The 18,074-nt window shown below is 42.6% G+C and overlaps 1 protein-coding gene across 2 annotated transcripts in view; it reads left to right on the top strand.

Annotated features, from left to right (window-relative positions):
- The window catches only part of atrn.S (attractin S homeolog), an 86,698-nt gene that overhangs the window by 49,258 nt on the left and 19,366 nt on the right, over nucleotides 1–18,074 (top strand). For both annotated transcript variants that reach the window (XM_018242970.2, XM_041579356.1), the window contains exon 24: nucleotides 811–968. In XM_018242970.2, the coding sequence (XP_018098459.1) occupies nucleotides 811–968 (158 nt within the window). The remainder of the gene's footprint in view (nucleotides 1–810; nucleotides 969–18,074) is intronic.

Raw genomic sequence — 18,074 nt, forward strand, 5'->3', positions numbered from 1 at the left:
GCAGCAGAACATCAGCCTCTTTCTTTCTCCTGACAACTTCCTTGACTACTTGCTGGTCAGACTGGTGGGAAACTCACCAGCAGGTGGCGCTGTTGTTACAAAATTCATTCATATTAACAGCACATGTATCCCTTAATATCTTGCACACAGAATTAGAGTGCTCACCTGAACGTAATTACCCTCTCGGGTGCCGGGTGCTAAACAGTCCACAGGACCTCCTGCTCAAGGTCCAAATAACTCGAACATCCAAAGAAAACTGTAGCACACCGATCAAACTTGTCTTGTGAAGAAAAGTGTTTTTATTGGCTCACGGCAGACATAAAGTTTGGCTAATATAATATCTTGGACTGTAAACAAAATAATGAATTTAAATGACAAAAGTGCTTAGATTATCCCCCTCATCAGTTTTACATTCACTTATTTTAAAGGTTTACTTATACTTTAATGCCAGGGACACTGTTCAAGTAAGGTACTATGGAGGGAGAAAGCAGGGAAGGGGAAGGGGATTTTTGATTAGTGAGGGTTTAGTTCTCCTTTAAGAGTAGTTATTGTACCAAGGGTGGTTAACCTGGTTATGATGACCAGTGATAGTGGCTGGTTAGTTGTTCAGAGGCACAAGGAATGGAGCAGCAGGAGGTAGGGGTACACAAGTTCTCCCTAAATGAGAACTGAAGGAGACGGGGTGAAAGTATTGGTGATGTTGTTGGGGGCAGTAGCTAAAGATCCCATTCTGTAGTTGTCTGACAGAAGCACTTGATTAAGTAAGTCTTGTTCTGTGCTGCAGTCTGATCTCTGCTCTCTCTATTCCAGCCGGCACCCAGGCAGGAGAAGAGACCCCCGTTATCTCCAAGACCAACATCAAGGAATACAAGGACAGCTTCTCCAATGAGAAATTCGACTTCCACAATAATCCCAACATCACCTTCTTTGTCTACGTCAGCAACTTCACGTGGCCGATTAAAATTCAGGTAGTGTTTAATTGGGTTCATTTGTGTTACCAGTTAAAGGGACATTGTCATCAAAGGGGGATTTTGATTTTACCCCAAACCAATACGTGCGGTTTGATCTGCTATGGCAATAGTGCAACTCCAATCTTTACGTTCAACCCTACAGCTTGATAATATGGTTCAATATTACTCTCTGCTAAGTGTTGCCTTGGAAGTCTGGAAAGTACTTAAAAGGATCCTGTTATAGGAAAACATGTTTTTTTCAAGACACATCAGTTAATAGTGCTACTCCTGCAGAATTCTGCACTGAATCCATTTCTCAAAAGAGCAAACAGATTTTTTTATATTCAATTTGGAAATCTGACATGGGGCTAGACATTTTGTCAATTTCCCAGCTGCCCCGGGTCATGTGACTTGTGCCTGCACTTTAGGAGAGAAATGCTTTCTGGCAGGCTGTTGTTTCTCCTACTCAACGTAACTGAATGTGTCTGTGGGACATGGGTTTTTACTATTGAGTGTTGTTCTTAGATCTACCAGGCAGCTGTTATCTTGTGTTAGGGAACTGCTATCTGGTTACCTTCCCATTGTTCTGTTGTTAGGCTGCTGGGGGGGAAAGGGAGGGGGTGATATCACTTCAATTTGCAGTACAGCAGTAAAGAGTGATTGAAGTTTATCAGAGCACAAGTCACATGACTTGGGGCAGCTGGGAAATTGACAAAATGTCTAGCCCCGTCAGATATCAAAATTTAATATAAAAAAATCTGTTTGCTCTTTTTGAGAAATGGATTTCAGTGCAGAATTCTGATGGAGCAGCTCTATTAACTGATTCATTTTGAAAAAAAAATTTTTTTCCCATGACTGTATCCCTTTAAGTTTGCAAATTCAGCAGCTATCTGGTTGCTAGGCCCAAATTACCCTTGTGAGCAGGCGATAGTTTCAAGCGACTTTGAGAGACTGGATTATGCCCAGGAGAGTCCTGAATAAAAAGATAAGTATAAAAAGTAACAATTACTATAGAATTGTAGCCTCACCGAGCAATTCTTTTTTTTCATGTTGGAAAAAAAAGTTGGAAATAGTTGAGTATTAAAAAAAACAAAAAACAAAGTTGCTAACAATTGGCCATTCGTTGCCGTAATAAAAATCAACTAAATGGTGAAGTGCCCCTTTAAGTGGGTTGTTTTTCTCCCCCGCAAACAGTGCTGCTTAGCTGTAGCAAAGGGAGGGTGAGTGGCAGCTCCTGCCATTGGGCGTATCTGGCGTCTGTGAGAAATATATTTTTACTTGTCAATCGGCGAACCAGAAGTTCCAGCTGAGCAGGTGGCGGTTCCAGAATCGAGCAAAATAAAATTGGGAGTGTTTGTCCTGAGCTCTTTCGGTGCCAAGTTCCAACAAACCACTGAACAGGATTTGTAGGCAGACACCTTATTATTTGGAAGAAGAAAAAAAAAATAGTATTTTTATCACACCCTTAAAGGGGGGCTTGTCTATATGATTTTAAACTGGATCCTCCTTACATATTAAAGGGGAACTCCGGCTTCTAAACCAGAATTTGATAAAGAGGCCACATAACACAGAAACCCCTAATATACCCATCACAGTCACTTGTTTCTTCAAAAAGTTTAAATAAATGGCATTTTCTATGCTGAAATCCAGCAGTTCTTCTCTTTCTGCATCATTTGAAATCCTGGCAGGGAAGGAGGGACTAAAACACCGATGTTACAAATTGTAACAACTTCTCCACAGCTTTACAGACAGCATGCAGGAACTACATAACCCACAATGCATTGCACTCGGATGTTCTGTTCCTTATTGAAATCACATTTCAAATTTGGGGTTTGGAGGAGGCAGGCTGAGGACAGATGGCTGTTGATACAAAGTAACAGTAGTCAGACAGCTCAGCAAAGTAGTCCGACAGATCAGCAGGAGAGCTGGGGGCTGGGCTTAGGGAACTGTCAGAAACCATTAAAAGTATGAAAAGTCTGCATATTTTTTAATTGATGTATATTGCAAAGTTGCTTGAAATTATGTTTAGTTACCACAGCTCAAAACTATATACAAACTCCCCCATATCTGAGCTAGTTAGTTAGTTAGTTAGTTAGTTAGTTAGTGTGTGTATAGAGAGGGTGGGAGGCATACAAATCTGAGACTAATAAAATGAGGTGAGATATGAGGATCAGGGCATGAAATTTCCTTACTCCACTGGATTTTTGTTGGGGAGTCTCAAAGGGGTTCTGTGGCGAAAATGTAATATAAGCTTCCTCATACTGAAATAAGAAACTTTCTAAATACAATCAATTAAATATTCTTTACAGCTTTGGAAATAATCAAGTTTATATTCACTATCCCTCTCTCAGCATCTATTTCTCTTCATTCTGTCTTCATGCAGCAGTTGGGTGTCAGATATTTGGATCCAATATATCTTATAGGGGGGCTCCTTTTGCCTAGAAGATGTATTAGAGCTCACTCTATTACTCACCAGACATCATGTCTCTCTACATGCAGAATTTGTGCAAAAGGCAGTTATTTTGTTAGATTTTGTTTTATTTTTTGTTGCATTCTGTCTGCAATAGAATTCAATGCTCCCCCTTAAATTGGTTTGGTGAGCCCCGTAGAGGCCTGTGTTACTCTCAGTAGACAGAATAGGGAAGATGCTGAAGAACTACAAGTTATCCACCTCTGAGATACACTTTTCCAGGTTCAATATTAATTTCCCATTTGAGTCTTGGGAGATTAATGGACTGTTGGAAACAAGATATTTTTGATATTCATTCCCCCCCCCCCCTACAAACCCCGGTTTTGTCACCTCTATAAATATCGGCAAAGTGGTTTGAGGGCGGCTGCTGGTTTAGGATGTTATTCTGCGCTTACACAAACTCCTACTTTCAACCAATTCACACAGGCCGAACTGTGGAGCGATGAATAGCACATCTATGTGGCCGGCATACTTGTGGGCCTTCTGGGTTGTATCCCAGAATAAATAGCTTGCTTTCTTAAGAGGAAAAAACCTTTTTCTTTTAAACGTCTCAAGAACTCCGGATAGAACGAGCTGTGGTGCAGCACTGTGTTCCAGGTGTCGGAGTTCCATGTTCAGTCACCTTTTTATTAGAATTAAAAATGACATTGGGTGAACATCCTAAGCTTCACTGACTCACCCTCAATACTGTTTCTTACGTTCATTTCTCACGTTTATGATTTCGCTTGTACATTTGCTCAAGCGTGAAGAGGCCCGAGTAAGATCTGTGCAAGTCGCACCAGGTTCCCACAGGCTTCTTAAGGTGGCCATACACAGGCCGATAAAAACTGCAGGCAGACCGAGTCAGCAGCTTATTGGCCCCTGTATGGGGCCCTCCGACGGGCTTCCGAAAGTCGGCCAGATGTCGATCGGACGTGATGATCCAATCGTTGGCATGTTGGGGAGAGATCCACTCTTTTGCCGACATCTTTAGTAACCCAACCAAAGCTTAGAAGATGTGATCAGATCTTATTTGGCAAGGTCTTTACCCGATGTGGCCACCAACATGGCCAAATTGGGATCATGATAGGGACCTCTGATCCTTTCAAACCTGCTCAATTGTTCACTATCAGGCTGACCCCATACACTCGGCTGATCCTATCAATTGTGGGGCCCAATTGGGACCATGTTGGCGGGGCCCCTAGACAAAGTGTTTCTGGCTAATGACACACCAAGTAATAAGGGCATACAGGCACAAAATAGAAAGGAAAGGGGCAAACAAGGTAAGAGAGTGAGAGGGATGAAATAGGGGCACATAATAGGGGCACACAGGGTAAGAGAGAGAGGGAGGAAATAGGAGAGTGGACTGGGCCAATTAGTTTGGGGCAGGCTGGGCCGATTCAGTTTGGGAGCAGGCTTGGTTGGATTGGGGGCAGGCAGGGCCTATCAAGGTTGGAGGAAAGCTGGGCCTATGAGAGTTGGGGGCAGGCTAGACCTATGGAGTTGGGGGATAGGCTGGCTTATCAGAGTTGGGGGTGGGCTGGACCTATTGATTTGGGGATGGGCTGGACTTTCAAAGTTGGGGGCAGGCCAGGCAGCATCATGTGCTGAGGGAAATATTATCTGCGCTGCCCTGTTGTGCGGGGCCCCCAGAGGTGCGGGGCCCTATTGGGCCCAATTGGTCCAATAGGCCTAAGGCCGGCCCTGATACACTGGCCCCTAAGCCGTTGATGGACAGGGTTGAGCCCCATCTTTTTCAGCCCATAAAGGCCTTACATGATCTTCCTAAATGTATGGGAGAAAATCCCTGCTGCACAGTGTCAACTACTATATTGTTGACCCAAAAGCTGTGATTCCGCTAAAGAAGACCCTCTGCTTCCTCCATTTTTTTTATTTTGCTTAACAGAATATTATATGAATACATATGAAAATATTTTAGGACTTTGATATTCCTCTAAAGGTTTTTGTTTCCTAACCTTAGAATGATGTCACATCAAAGAAAACTCGTATGGAGGGTCGTTGCGTAGAAATAACACTGAAGACAAAATCTCAGTGTAGGATTTATTATTACTTGAAAGAATTGCTCAGCTTTGTACTTTCCCAAGGTGCTAAAGGTAACACAGGGCTTTCAGCTTTAGGAGGGCCTGACTTTAGGCATTAAGACACAGGAAAGCACTAGAATATTTTCCCCAAATATTGGCTCAGGTGCACATTGGGGTTGGCTGCCTGGTGAATGGGACATGGAAAAGACTTCAACTGATCTATGTTCTTGGATGCTGCGTGTGGCCACAGAATTTTAGATTTTTCCAGACTTCCATTGGCTGTTGGACTACTATTAGGGCAAGGCAACTGCCAATATTCATCTGATGATCTTTACTATTGGGAGACATGGTTTTGTGGCTCTACAGACCAAGCAGAATAACAAAATGATCTGGCAATGTGACTGGAGATGGTGGGTGGCCAGTTACCCTCGGTCTGACCCTCAGGGGCAGTTCATAGCTATCCTTAAAGGGATTCTGTCATGATTTTTATGGTGGTGTTTTTATTTCTAAATGACACTGTTTACACTAAATAATTCACTCTACAATATAAAATGTCATTCCTGAAGCAGCAAGTGTATTTAGTTGTAATATTGGTGTGTAGGTGCATCTCAGGTCATTTTGCCTGGTCATGTGATTTCAGAAAGAGCCAGCGCTTTAGGATGGAACTGCTTTCTGGCAGGCTGTTGTTTCTCCTACTTAATGTAACTGAATGTGTCTCAGTGGGACCTGGATTTTACTATTGAGTGTTGTTCTTAGATCTACCAGGCAGCTGTTATCTTGTGTTAGGGAGCTGCTATCTGGTTACCTTCCCATTGTTCTGTTGTTTGGCTGCTGGGGGGAAAGGGAGGGGAGATATCAGTCCAACTTGCAGTAAAGAGTGACTGAAGTTTATCAGAGCACAAGTCATATTACTGGGGGCAGCTGGGAAACTGACAATATGTCTAGTCCCATGTCAGATTTCAAAATTAAATATAAAAAAACCTGTTTGCTCTTTTGAAAAATGGATTTCAGTGCAGAATTCTGCTGGACCGACAGAACACTGCTCCGTGTTACTTTTTGGCTAAAAGCCCGTGATGAGTCCACTCGGGTCTTCTGACGTTCCCCCAGCTGTATGGTAGGGCTGGTTGTATCAGTGAAGGAGGAATAACTTAGCTATAGTAACTTACCTGCCACTGTATGTAGCCTATTCCACCTCCTGCCGCTGGGCTATATCTACAGACACCAAGCTTGGAATGCAAATGAATTTGTTTTCAATCACTTTTAGTTTATTAGTGTAAATAATTGCTGCCAGATCCGTGCAATTAAGTGCTGCTTTCCAGGGCCGAGCCTCCTGTTGTATGTGAAGGAGAGGGAGGAGGAGGGCGACTGATTTGAAACAGAACGCACAAGTGATACTTTCAAACGTGAAACAGATGCTTCCTTCCCAGCCATTCCTTCCTTATTTTTGGCACCGACCTCTGATTTTTTTTTTTTTTCTCCTCCTTGGAAACGTTTCCTGCTTTTTTCACGTTGTAGAATAGAGTGGAAAAGCTCCGTTCTGAATGTCTGAAAAAGGACGTTTCTATTCCTCGGAAGAAGACGTTTCTCGGAATCTCCGGCGACGGAGGTAATTCCCCGTGGCTCAACTTTAATGTCGGGGCTGAGAAGTCTCGGGAAGGCGAGTTAGTTTGGGAAAGGGCCACTTGAGTCGAGACTCTGAGACAGATCCTGCTCTGCTAAAGCCTTTTTTTCTTTGGGTTTTGGAAAGAGGAGAGTCGATGGGTCTCCAGTAGGTGATGTCACAAAGGGGGTCCCATATCTTTTGCAGCTTTGTCCTTTGACTTTGTGACCTGGAACTTTCCTAGAGGTTTGTTGTAGCTTTATGTGAAATCTACTTTGGCAGCTTTTGTATCTTTCAACAATTCGTAACCGTGCTACAATGTGGCCGTGCTGTTTTGAGGTTGACGTAGTTCTCGGAATGTAATGGGGGGGCTCGAGCTTCATGCACTAGACGCTGCCCTATCTACAATGAGAGGACTCCTCCAGCCCTGGATTCCCATCAGACCCACTGATAGAAATAGGATCACAGTAGAAGTAGCAAATGGCAAGTCAGAGTATGAATCCGGCTCACACTGCCCAATGCTGGTATGGGTTACATAATCCAAACTCGTGCCTGACTTCAGTAGCAATTTCACTGTAGATGCAGTTGCATTCAGCTAATTGTAGCGTCACTTAGGCTGTGTTTATGTTTTAAAAGTCTTCTAAAGATCTGATTCTTCTCCCTGCAGAGTGGGCTTTCTGAGGAGAGAATGGGGGAAACTGCCACACAAACTGCATTTATCCTCGGAGCACCCTGTTCCGCTGCTTAAAGGAGAAGGAAAGGTTAAAACTAAGTAAGCCTTCTCATAAAGGTCCATCTAAATATACCAGTAAACCCCCAAAGTACTGCTGCTCTGAGTCCCCTGTCAAAAGAAACACAGCATTTCTTTCCTTCTATTGTGTAGTCATGGGCTTCTGTATCAGACTTCCTGCCTTCAGCTTAAACATCATTGCCCTGGGCAAGAGCATGCTCAGTTTGCTCCTCTTCCCCACCCCCTCCCTTCTCTACTGTAATCTGAGCCCAGAGCAGGGAGAGACTCAGGCAGGAAGTGATGTCACACCATGTTAATACTGCAGCTCCTATCCTAAACAAACAGAGAGTTTCTAGAGCTTTTTACTCAGGTATGGTAAAACATTCTACAGAATAAATATAGCATTCTAGCTTGCAGTATTGTGGCTAATCTGTTGGCAATAAAATGCCTCCATAGCTTTCCTTCTCCTTTAAGTGATATCTGGCTCAAAAGAATTCTGTGTTCATTGGAAAAACTATATATATATATATATATATATATATATATATATATATATATATATATATATATATATATATACACATGCACAAAAGAACCGCACACACAGGACTTTATAGTGAAAAACAAAAATTGTTGGCTTTAGAGCCAACAATTTTTGTTTTTCACTAAAGTCCTGTGTGTGCGGTTCTTTTGTGCATAACAGATTACTGCTTATAACCAGCACCCAGGCATTACCATAGAGCAGGGATCCCCAACCAGTAGCTCGTGAGTAACATGTTGCTCTCCAACCCCTTAAATGTTGCTCCCAGTGGCCTCAAAGCAGGAGCTTATTTTTGAATTCCAGGCTTGGAGGCAAGTTTTGGTTGTATAAAAACCAGGTGTACTGCCGAACAGAGTCTCAATGTAGGTTGACAATCCACATAGGGGCTACTAAATGGCCAATCACAGCATTTATTTGGCACTCAAGTAACTTTTTCATTCTAGTGTTGCTCCCCAACTCCTTTTTCTTCTGAATGTTGCTCACGGGTTCAAAAGGTTTGGGATCCCTGCCATAGAGTGACGGGTGCACCAGCTTTGAACTATATTACTATATATATTTCTGCAGGTACCCACACTCTTAATCCTCAAACCACTCGTGGGTGCTTGATCAAATATCGCATGTATTCTTCAAAATGGACCAGCACTCAAGTATTTTCAATTGAATAGTTTATTGTTACATCACTTGTGTATCCAACGTTTCGGCCCTCGTTGGGGCCTTTATCAAGCATCACTGAGGGGTTGTTCTGTGACCATATAAAGGCACAAGGCTGCAGGCTGAGTTATACAGGGAACTCTGAGTATCACTCATGTATTATAAGGGATAATGTACCCCCTACTGTAAATGATAAGGATATTAGAAGTCACTGAGGGGTTGTTCTGTGACCATATAAAGGCACAAGGCTGCAGGCTGAGTTATACAGGGAACTCTGAGTATCACTCATGTATTATAAGGGATAATGTACCCCCTACTGTAAATGATAAGGATATTAGAAGTCACTGAGGGGTTGTTCTGTGACCATATAAAGGCACAAGGCTGCAGGCTGAGTTATACAGGGAACTCTGGGTATCACTCATGTATTATAAGGGACAATGTACCCCCTACTGTAAATGATAAGGATATTAGAAGTCACTGAGGGGTTGTTCTGTGACCATATAAAGGCACAAGGCTGCAGGCTGAGTTATACAGGGAACTCTGAGTATCACTCATGTATTATAAGGGATAATGTACCCCCTACTGTAAATAAGGATATTAGAAGTCACTGAGGGGTTGTTCTGTGACCATATAAAGGCACAAGGCTGCAGGCTGAGTTATACAGGGAACTCTGAGTATCACTCATGTATTATAAGGGATAATGTACCCCCTACTGTAAATGATAAGGATATTAGAAGTCACTGAGGGGTTGTTCTGTGACCATATAAAGGCACAAGGCTGCAGGCTGAGTTATACAGGGAACTCTGAGTATCACTCATGTATTATAAGGGATAATGTACCCCCTACTGTAAATGATAAGGATATTAGAAGTCACTGAGGGGTTGTTCTGTGACCATATAAAGGCACAAGGCTGCAGGCTGAGTTATACAGGGAACTCTGAGTATCACTCATGTATTATAAGGGATAATGTACCCCCTACTGTAAATGATAAGGATATTAGAAGTCACTGAGGGGTTGTTCTGTGACCATATAAAGGCACAAGGCTGCAGGCTGAGTATCACTCATGTATTATAAGGGAGAATGTACCCCCTAATGGCACAGGTACTTATATACTGGGCATAGAACTCCAAGGCACATTCTCTCTTATATTAGGGTCTGTTATCGTTTGTTTTTATTATGCACCAGTTTCAGTGAGTGAAGTGACATCACTAATCACCATTTATAATGATATATTATGCAGGTTATTCACGGTGAATGTATATCTGAAGTCACCTTTTAGTTTCTTGGCCTGTGTTGCAGCACTCCATTAGGTCTATAGATAATATCCATGTTGCGCCAACCAGGGATTAGCTCTCATCTATCCCACATTTGGTTCAGTCAGGTCAGGCCAGTCCGATATGAAGCAATGAGCCAAGTGTAGTGACTCCAACTTAAAAGGAAAATATACCCTCCATTTCTTTTAAATGAGCTCATTCAGCTGGGCTTATATAGAAAAGGTGCGTCACTGAAAAAAGGAGGGTGTGTTTTCCCTTTAATTCTGAAAATCCAAGGAAAGCTTTGTTTGTTTGTGTGTTTTACAGCAGCTGCCATAGTTTCTCCAAATTGCCAGCAGGGGTCCCATCCCCAGTAGATATTCTTCTCTAGAGTCCTGCAGCGGGTCGGGTACCCGCGGGTTACCCGCAAAAACCTGCGGTACCCTGTGGGTTGCGTTTAGAAGTTCCAGGTGCGGGTATACCCGCGGTTCTGTGGGTTGCGGGTCGGGCCGCGGGTCTTCTCAATATCGATATTCACTCCTTTCTTCTGGTCACGTCTACTTCTGATGACGTCACTTCCGGTTTACAATGACAGCACTTCCTGACTCTTGATGGTCAGCGGGTCGCGGGTCCGGGTTGCGGATAATTTACCTTGCGCGTAGGGTCGGGTAGCGGGTCCAAGCGGGTAAGAATGCGGGTCCGGGTTGCGGATTGTAGGTTGCGGGTACGGGTCGGGTTCGGGTCACAAAAAATGGACCTGCGCAGGACTCTAACTGAGAGTTACAAGGGGAGTTGGAGGGTGACTTTTCCTTCCCAGACAAATGTATGACATTACTGACTAATAATCTGAGCAGAAATGTTCTATTTTTATTTAAGAAAACAGAGCAGAGAACAGTGTGAGGAATGGGCAGATCTGTGACTGCTGGAAACCTGCCGAGGAGGGTCCGTATCCCCCATCCCTGCACTTAATCATTAGCACATAGACCTGCTGCTTCCCGGGAGAGAGTCTCACATCTGCTTCTTATTCACCCAACAAGTTCTGATCCACCAACTGTATCATATAAATAAATATTCAGCCATAGGAAGAAATTCAGATTCAGCACAAAATGTAGAGGGGCCTCTAATCTGCCTCGGGGCGGCACAAAAGAGAAGAGAAATAAATTTTAAGTCTTTAACATTCATTTAACTCTGTAATAGAAAGGTTGCTCGGTATTATTGCAGAACTACAACTCCCAGAATTGACTTGTGACTCCGCAATTGCCCCCGATGCTTCACAGCAAGGCTCTGGGTGTTTTAGGGGAATGTACTGGGGTGCAAGTGGCCGGGAGTCATTGTTTCATGTTTCTGCAACTTATAATTGTTCAGCTCTGACCCTGACAGTCGGCATGAAAATGTAATGGCACAAGCTGGAAATAGGTTGAGAGAGCACAGATATAATAATACAAAAAGAAAAAATGGAACTGTGTGAGGGCTGTTTTATGTCTTCTGTAAGGATTGCCACAAACTGACAGGGATATATACAATAAAATTAAAATTGACTAAATATAGCCTATGATTAAGTGTTTATGACACGAAACGCGTAAGGCTGTGGACACAATAAATTCTTTTCACTTTTTTGGGGGAAGTTTGCCTTCATTGAGTGCCTGCTCCAAAGGTTTTTCTGTTTTTAGTGGTATATACAACGGCTGGATACGGCCCACCAGAGTTTAAGGATTGAATCATCCCAGGGACACATACAACTTCATATGTCGTATATGCAGCTTTCTACGTGAAATGATCTACTGTAATGCAAGACAGGACTGCTGCTTACAATGGGGATCAGATAGGGATTTTTATTAAAAATATGAACAATAACAATAAACAAAATCAAAATGTCATAACAAACAAATCAAAACATACAACAGATACATATTCAAAAATCCATAGTTTTTTCCCATGAAAAATCTACCCCCCTCCACAATTTATTGTTTTCTTTATTGATATTTATTTCTTTCAATTTTATCAGGTATAATTCTTTCAAAATCTTTTTGGTTGTCAAATCTATAGATCCTTCTTCTCTCCCAAAAGTTTTACCACATCTCCTCATCCATAAGAAATATCGAACAACTGAGAAAATAACAAAGAGGGTCTCTTTATCCAGAGGATGGTCATTAGTTACAATTCCATAGGCTCTTTCCCCGTAAGTCAGGGATCCCCAACCTTTTGAACCTGTGAGCAACATTCAGATGTAAAGGGAGTTGGGGAGCAACGCAAGCATGAAAAATGTTATTTGGGTGCCAAATAAGGGCTGTGATTAGCCATTTGGTAGCCCCTATGTGAACTGTCAACCTACATGAGATTCTTCTTGGCAGTACACCTGTTTTTTATGCAACAAAAACTTACCTACAAATCAGTAATTCAAAAATAAGCACTTGGTGTGAGGCCACTGGGAGCAACATCAAAGGGGTTGGAGAGCAACATGTTGCTCACGAGCTACTGGTTGGGGATCACTGCCGTAAGTGTTTCTACAGAAATTATTGATTCCCAAAGTTGTTAAAACTTGATCATAAAGGGCTTTTGAGACTGAACATTCTAATAAGAAATGATCTACTGTTTCTTCTTTTCCACAGTCCCAGGGGCATAAACTATTTACTGTACTTAGATAACTTAAATTTCCCCTTACAAATAACTTCCCCTGTAGGGCCAACCATGCGTTATCAAACATTTTTTCTGGGAGTCTTTTTCCATTCAAAAACTTAATGCATTCCCCCATGACTTTTACAGGGCAATCTTTTGGACTCAAAGAGACAACAAAAAAGGAGCTTAGCACTTGTTCATACAACTGTTTTCTTGATAAGTTTTCAATATCATTGAAACCTAAACCCCACTTTTTCAACAATTTTAAACCTAACGCAATATGTTGCGGAAAACCTCCCCCCCTGATCCGGACCCCCTTCACTCTACCGCCCTCCACCCAGTCTCTGATAAAAGGCGAAACCCAGGATCTGACACAGTTTTCCCACAGAGAACACGTCCTTTGACCCAGATTCCCAAAATTGAATTTAAGAAAAATGGTGCCAAAGAAGGCAATTGGACAAACCATCCCTAGACCTCCCTCTTTCTTCTGTAGGAATGTTACCCCTCTTTTTACCGGGTTCAGCCTACTCCCCCAGAGCATCTGGAAAAACAAACTGTAAACCCGAGCATAGAGAGATTCTGGCAAGGGAAACACATAAGCAACAAAAAGAAACAATGGGATCAAAAAGGTCTTGATCAGATTAACCCTTTCTCTATAGGTCAGCTTCCAAGATCTCCAACGCTGAACTTTTGCCAAACCAACATCCACTTTCTCTTCCCAATTTAATCTGCTATTATCATCCCTTCCAAATTTTACTCCCAAGATTTTAACCTGCTCTGGGGCCACTGGGAAATTTCCGGCCTGAAAATCCGGTTCCCCTCCTAGAGTCCAAAAAGCTTCCGACTTTTCATGATTAACTGAGGATCCAGAGGCCCTTGAGTAGCTTCTGATACAATCAGTGATCACCTCAACCTCCGCCTGCTTAGAAATGACCACTGACACATCATCCGCGTAGGCTACAAACCTGAGTGGCTGCCCGCCAGGCACACAGACCCCCTCCATGCCCTTCTCCTCCAGCATCCTCAGGAAGGGATCCAGAGCAAATACATAGAGAAGAGGACTCAGAGGGCAGCCCTGCCGCACCCCGGCCCCAACATCAAAGGTTTCACCTTGCCAGCCATTAATCAGTGGGAAGCTTTTTGCCCCTTCATACAAAATCCTTAACCAACTAATGAATTTGCCTGGGATGCCGTATTTAGACAAAACAGCCCATAGATAGTCATGGTTAACCTTATCAAAAGCTTTAGTTTGATCCAAAGACAACAGGTATTTTCCCCACCCATGAGCTTTGCATGACTCCAAGGCTTCCCTTAAAGTAAGGAGGGCCCCAAAGATGCTCCGCCCCTTCACCGTGCAGAACTGACAGGACGATAATAAAGTGCCAGAAAACAAAATCAAACGTGAAAAAAGAATCCGCGCCAGAATCTTTCTGTCAGAATTGAGAAGGGCAATCGGCCTCCAGTTCTCAACCTTCTCATCATCCTTCCCCTTTGACAGCAAAATTAAAGAAGAACACCTCATTGACTCAGGCATACCCCTCTCCAAACATTCATTAAAGATCTTAACTAACACCGGGACTAACAGCGATTTAAAGGTCTTATAAAACTCTGCTGTTAGCCCATCAGGCCCTGGAGCTTTCTTGTTGTGCATTTTATCAATCGCACCCGCCACCTCTTCCTCCTCAATATTTGCTGTCAATGGGGAAAAGTCCAAATTTACTGTATCAGGTCCTGGGGTCGCCTTTAAAAAGTTTTCAGTCCTTTCCCTCTCCAAAGTTTTACTTCTGAACAGATCAGCATAGTACGACCTTACAACCCCGAGGATACCCTCCCTGGATTTCTGTATAACTCCCTCGGAGTCAATAAGGCCAGTCACCTGCTTTTTCTTAAAGGTCTCTCTACAATTCTGAAAAGGATCAGGGGAGTTTTTTGCCCCAAAATCTCTCTCCAGAATCATAGAGTCCTTGCGACTGTACTGATGCTGTCTAATCAGATATTTCAACCGGGCAATTTTTTCCCCCACCACCCCGGCCGAAATTAAGGTTTCCAACTTCTTCCTCAGAGACTGGTATGTTTTAGATCTTAAACCCTCCCGTTTAACAGATAGTTTTGTGAAGAAAGTTCGGATTTCTTTTTTTGCTTCCTCCCACCAGTGTACCACAGAATCAAAGAAAAAGAATTTTGACCACAAGGCTTCAAAAAACACCTTAAAAGAGCCATCCTCTGCTGCTTCTTTAAGAGACCCAATTCCCAGCCTCCACAGTCCTTTGCCTCTCTTGGGAAGATCTGATGTTCCCACTGTAAAGGATAACATTAAATGATCTGAGAAATCTACTGATGATTCCTTCACATCAGAGAAGACCTCCCCTTCCTTTACAAATATCATATCAATACGACTACTTCTATTGGAGCAAAAGTATGTATGTACTGCTTTCCTCCCTCCACAAGTAGCCACATCAATATAACCCGCCTGCTTAATTATACCTAACAAGAAAGCACCTTCATATTTGTTATATCTCCCAGTTCTATCTCCTGGATTTAAGGTCTGGTTAAAATCACCAGCCCAAATGACTTGGCTAGAAACACACAAGTATTGTTTTATTTCTTCTAACAGATCTTTTCTTTCTATCACTGCATGAGGGGCATAAATATTTATAAGTCTGTAACTTTCTCCTTTTATATTTACATCTAGTAAAATACATCTACCCACTTTAAGCTCTAAAAATCTCTTTACCTTAATGTCTGAGAATCCCTTAAAAAGAATTCCCACCCCCCCTGCTGTTTCCTCTGCTATGGACCAAAATGATGGACCCAACTGCCAGTCCCTTTTTGCATTAAAAATCTCTATCTTATTGGTTAGTCTTGTTTCTTGCAAAAAATAAATGTCATTTTCTTCTTTCTCCAAGTTACTAAACACTTCCCGTCTTTTTTTAACATTTTTAATACTACACACATTTATAGTACTAAATTTAATTATTTGTTCAGGCATCTTGGAGAGTTAGTTGTTCTCACAGGATTGTGTTCTGCATGTCTTTTATACTGGGGTTTCCCCATGCCCCCCAACGACTCCCCCTCCACCAGGAGATCCTCCTCATCAATGGACTCCCACTCTTCCTCACTATCTATCCTTCCTTTCCTTTTCTTCCCTTGCTCCTCCACAATTCCTATTTCCACATTTGATGGACCCTCAGATTCTAATACAGAATCTTTCTTTCTTTTGCCCAAACCACTGCTGGGGGGTACCACATTCTTTTTAATTGACCTTTCCTTGACTCTCTTTTTTACCTCCTTTTTGTTCCCTTCATCCCTTTTTTTCTCTTCACCAATCCTTCTCAATTCCTCTTCCTCCTCTGCCAAATCCCCCCATGACTTTCCTGAGGGCAATTCAAATCTGTTTGAAGTTTTGATTTCACTTTCTAAGATCATTTTACCTGCTTTTTTTCCTGCCTTTTTTCCTGCCACCTTCCAGTCATCCCCCCTTCCCTGCACTGATGTAACAGTACTTTCTGCCTTTTGGTTTTCTTTACTTTGACAGGGGGCAACCTCATTGTTCCCTTCCTCCTCCCGCCTTTCTTCTGTTACATCTTCCTGAAATATTTCCTCCTCTATTCTTGGGCAAAGTTTAACAATATTGTGCCAGGCATTAGGACAATCACGGTGTGTATGACCCAGTTCCGCACACAGGTTACACCTCACATTCTCGCAGTCTTTGTTGACATGTCCCTGGGCCCCACACAATGTGCACATCTTTATTGTACAGTCTCCCGCCAAATGCCTCCTTGATCCACACTTATAACATTGACGGGGCTGCCCTGGATAAAAGCAAACACCCCTTTCTCTGCCTATAAAAAATGAATTTGGGAGATGCTGTGTCATGTTGTTTTGCACATTTAGCCTCACTTGAGCCTTCCAACCCACCACCCAAAATCCTTCCTCATTATATACAGGTTTTAAAGGCGTCAAAACATTGCATTGTCTCTTTAACCAGACTAACACATCAGCAGGAGGGACAGACTCATTCTTAAAAAAGATTGTTACTGTTTTTACTTCTGGTTTTGAGACTGGACTCGCCCTGAAGCCTTCCCATGCTGAGGATGTCTTTTTATCTTGATATAAATTCCAAAATCTGTCTAAACCTTGGGACAACTTGAAACTTATTTCAAAATCAATATCTGACACATTTACAAAAGCAAAAACATCTGCAGGAGTAAATCCCATTGATTGTTTGATTAAGTTTTTACACACATAGCGGCTACCTGGTGATTTCTCCTTTTCTCCCTCCCATTTGATTTTAACCACATTTCTCCTTTTGAAAGTGAGCCCATCATGAAATGATTCCTCCTGCCTTGCAAAAAATTTCCTTTTCTCCAGAAAGACCTACTATCCTGTTTACCTTGTTCAGGATCAACTCCATTTTGAGCAAATTGTTGTGTTGTTTCCTCAGGTAAAGCACTAGTTGCTTCATTCTCAGCAGCTTGTGTCTCCCCCTCCCCCTCCACCTCATTTACATTCCCTTCAGAGACTGCACATTCCTTGTTGTTAAACAAAACATTTTCATTCCTTTCTTTTCCATTTGTTTCAGAGAAATTATTTGCACCATTATCATCTGATTCCCCCCCACCTTCATTCAGCACAAAATCCAAATAAGAGGATTCAAAGGTCTTTTTCCCTCCACTGGACATTTGTTTAAACCGTTCCTTGTTTTTATACACCTCCTCCCATGGTTTAATCACTAATAACAAAGCCTCCATATTTTCCACCACCTCCTCCAGTTCTTTATTCATTTCTGCCAGTTTCCTGATGCCTTGAGCTCTGAAATGTCCCTTAGCAGATTTAACATTTGAAAGTTCCCTCTCAATGTTTTTTTCCAAAGTATTTCTCCTATTACTTAACAGTTCCATAGCTCTGAGTGATTCAATGATGTGTGAGGTATTAACAGTGTGTCCACTACTAGTCCCATTAGAAGAGTCATTAGCCGGTGCTCCACTCACCCGTGCCCCAGTCCTGGTCTCCTCTGTGCCATCCAGCGCCCCCTCTGCCACTGCCACAGCAAGCTGGCCACACAGCGCCTCAAGCCCTGCCATATGTTTAGCAGGACTATCCTTCACTCTTGCCTCCCTGCTAGTCACTTCCTCCACAGTGTTTGTCTCAGTGTTGTTGGTGTGACAATGTGCTGGAGCTGCAGTTCTCAGAGTCTCACCTGAAGCCTCACTGCTGCTGCTTGCGGACGCCATCTTGTCCT

Source organism: Xenopus laevis, chromosome 1S, assembly GCF_017654675.1.
Source record: "Xenopus laevis strain J_2021 chromosome 1S, Xenopus_laevis_v10.1, whole genome shotgun sequence".
In the NCBI taxonomy this organism is placed as follows: Eukaryota; Metazoa; Chordata; class Amphibia; order Anura; family Pipidae; genus Xenopus; species Xenopus laevis.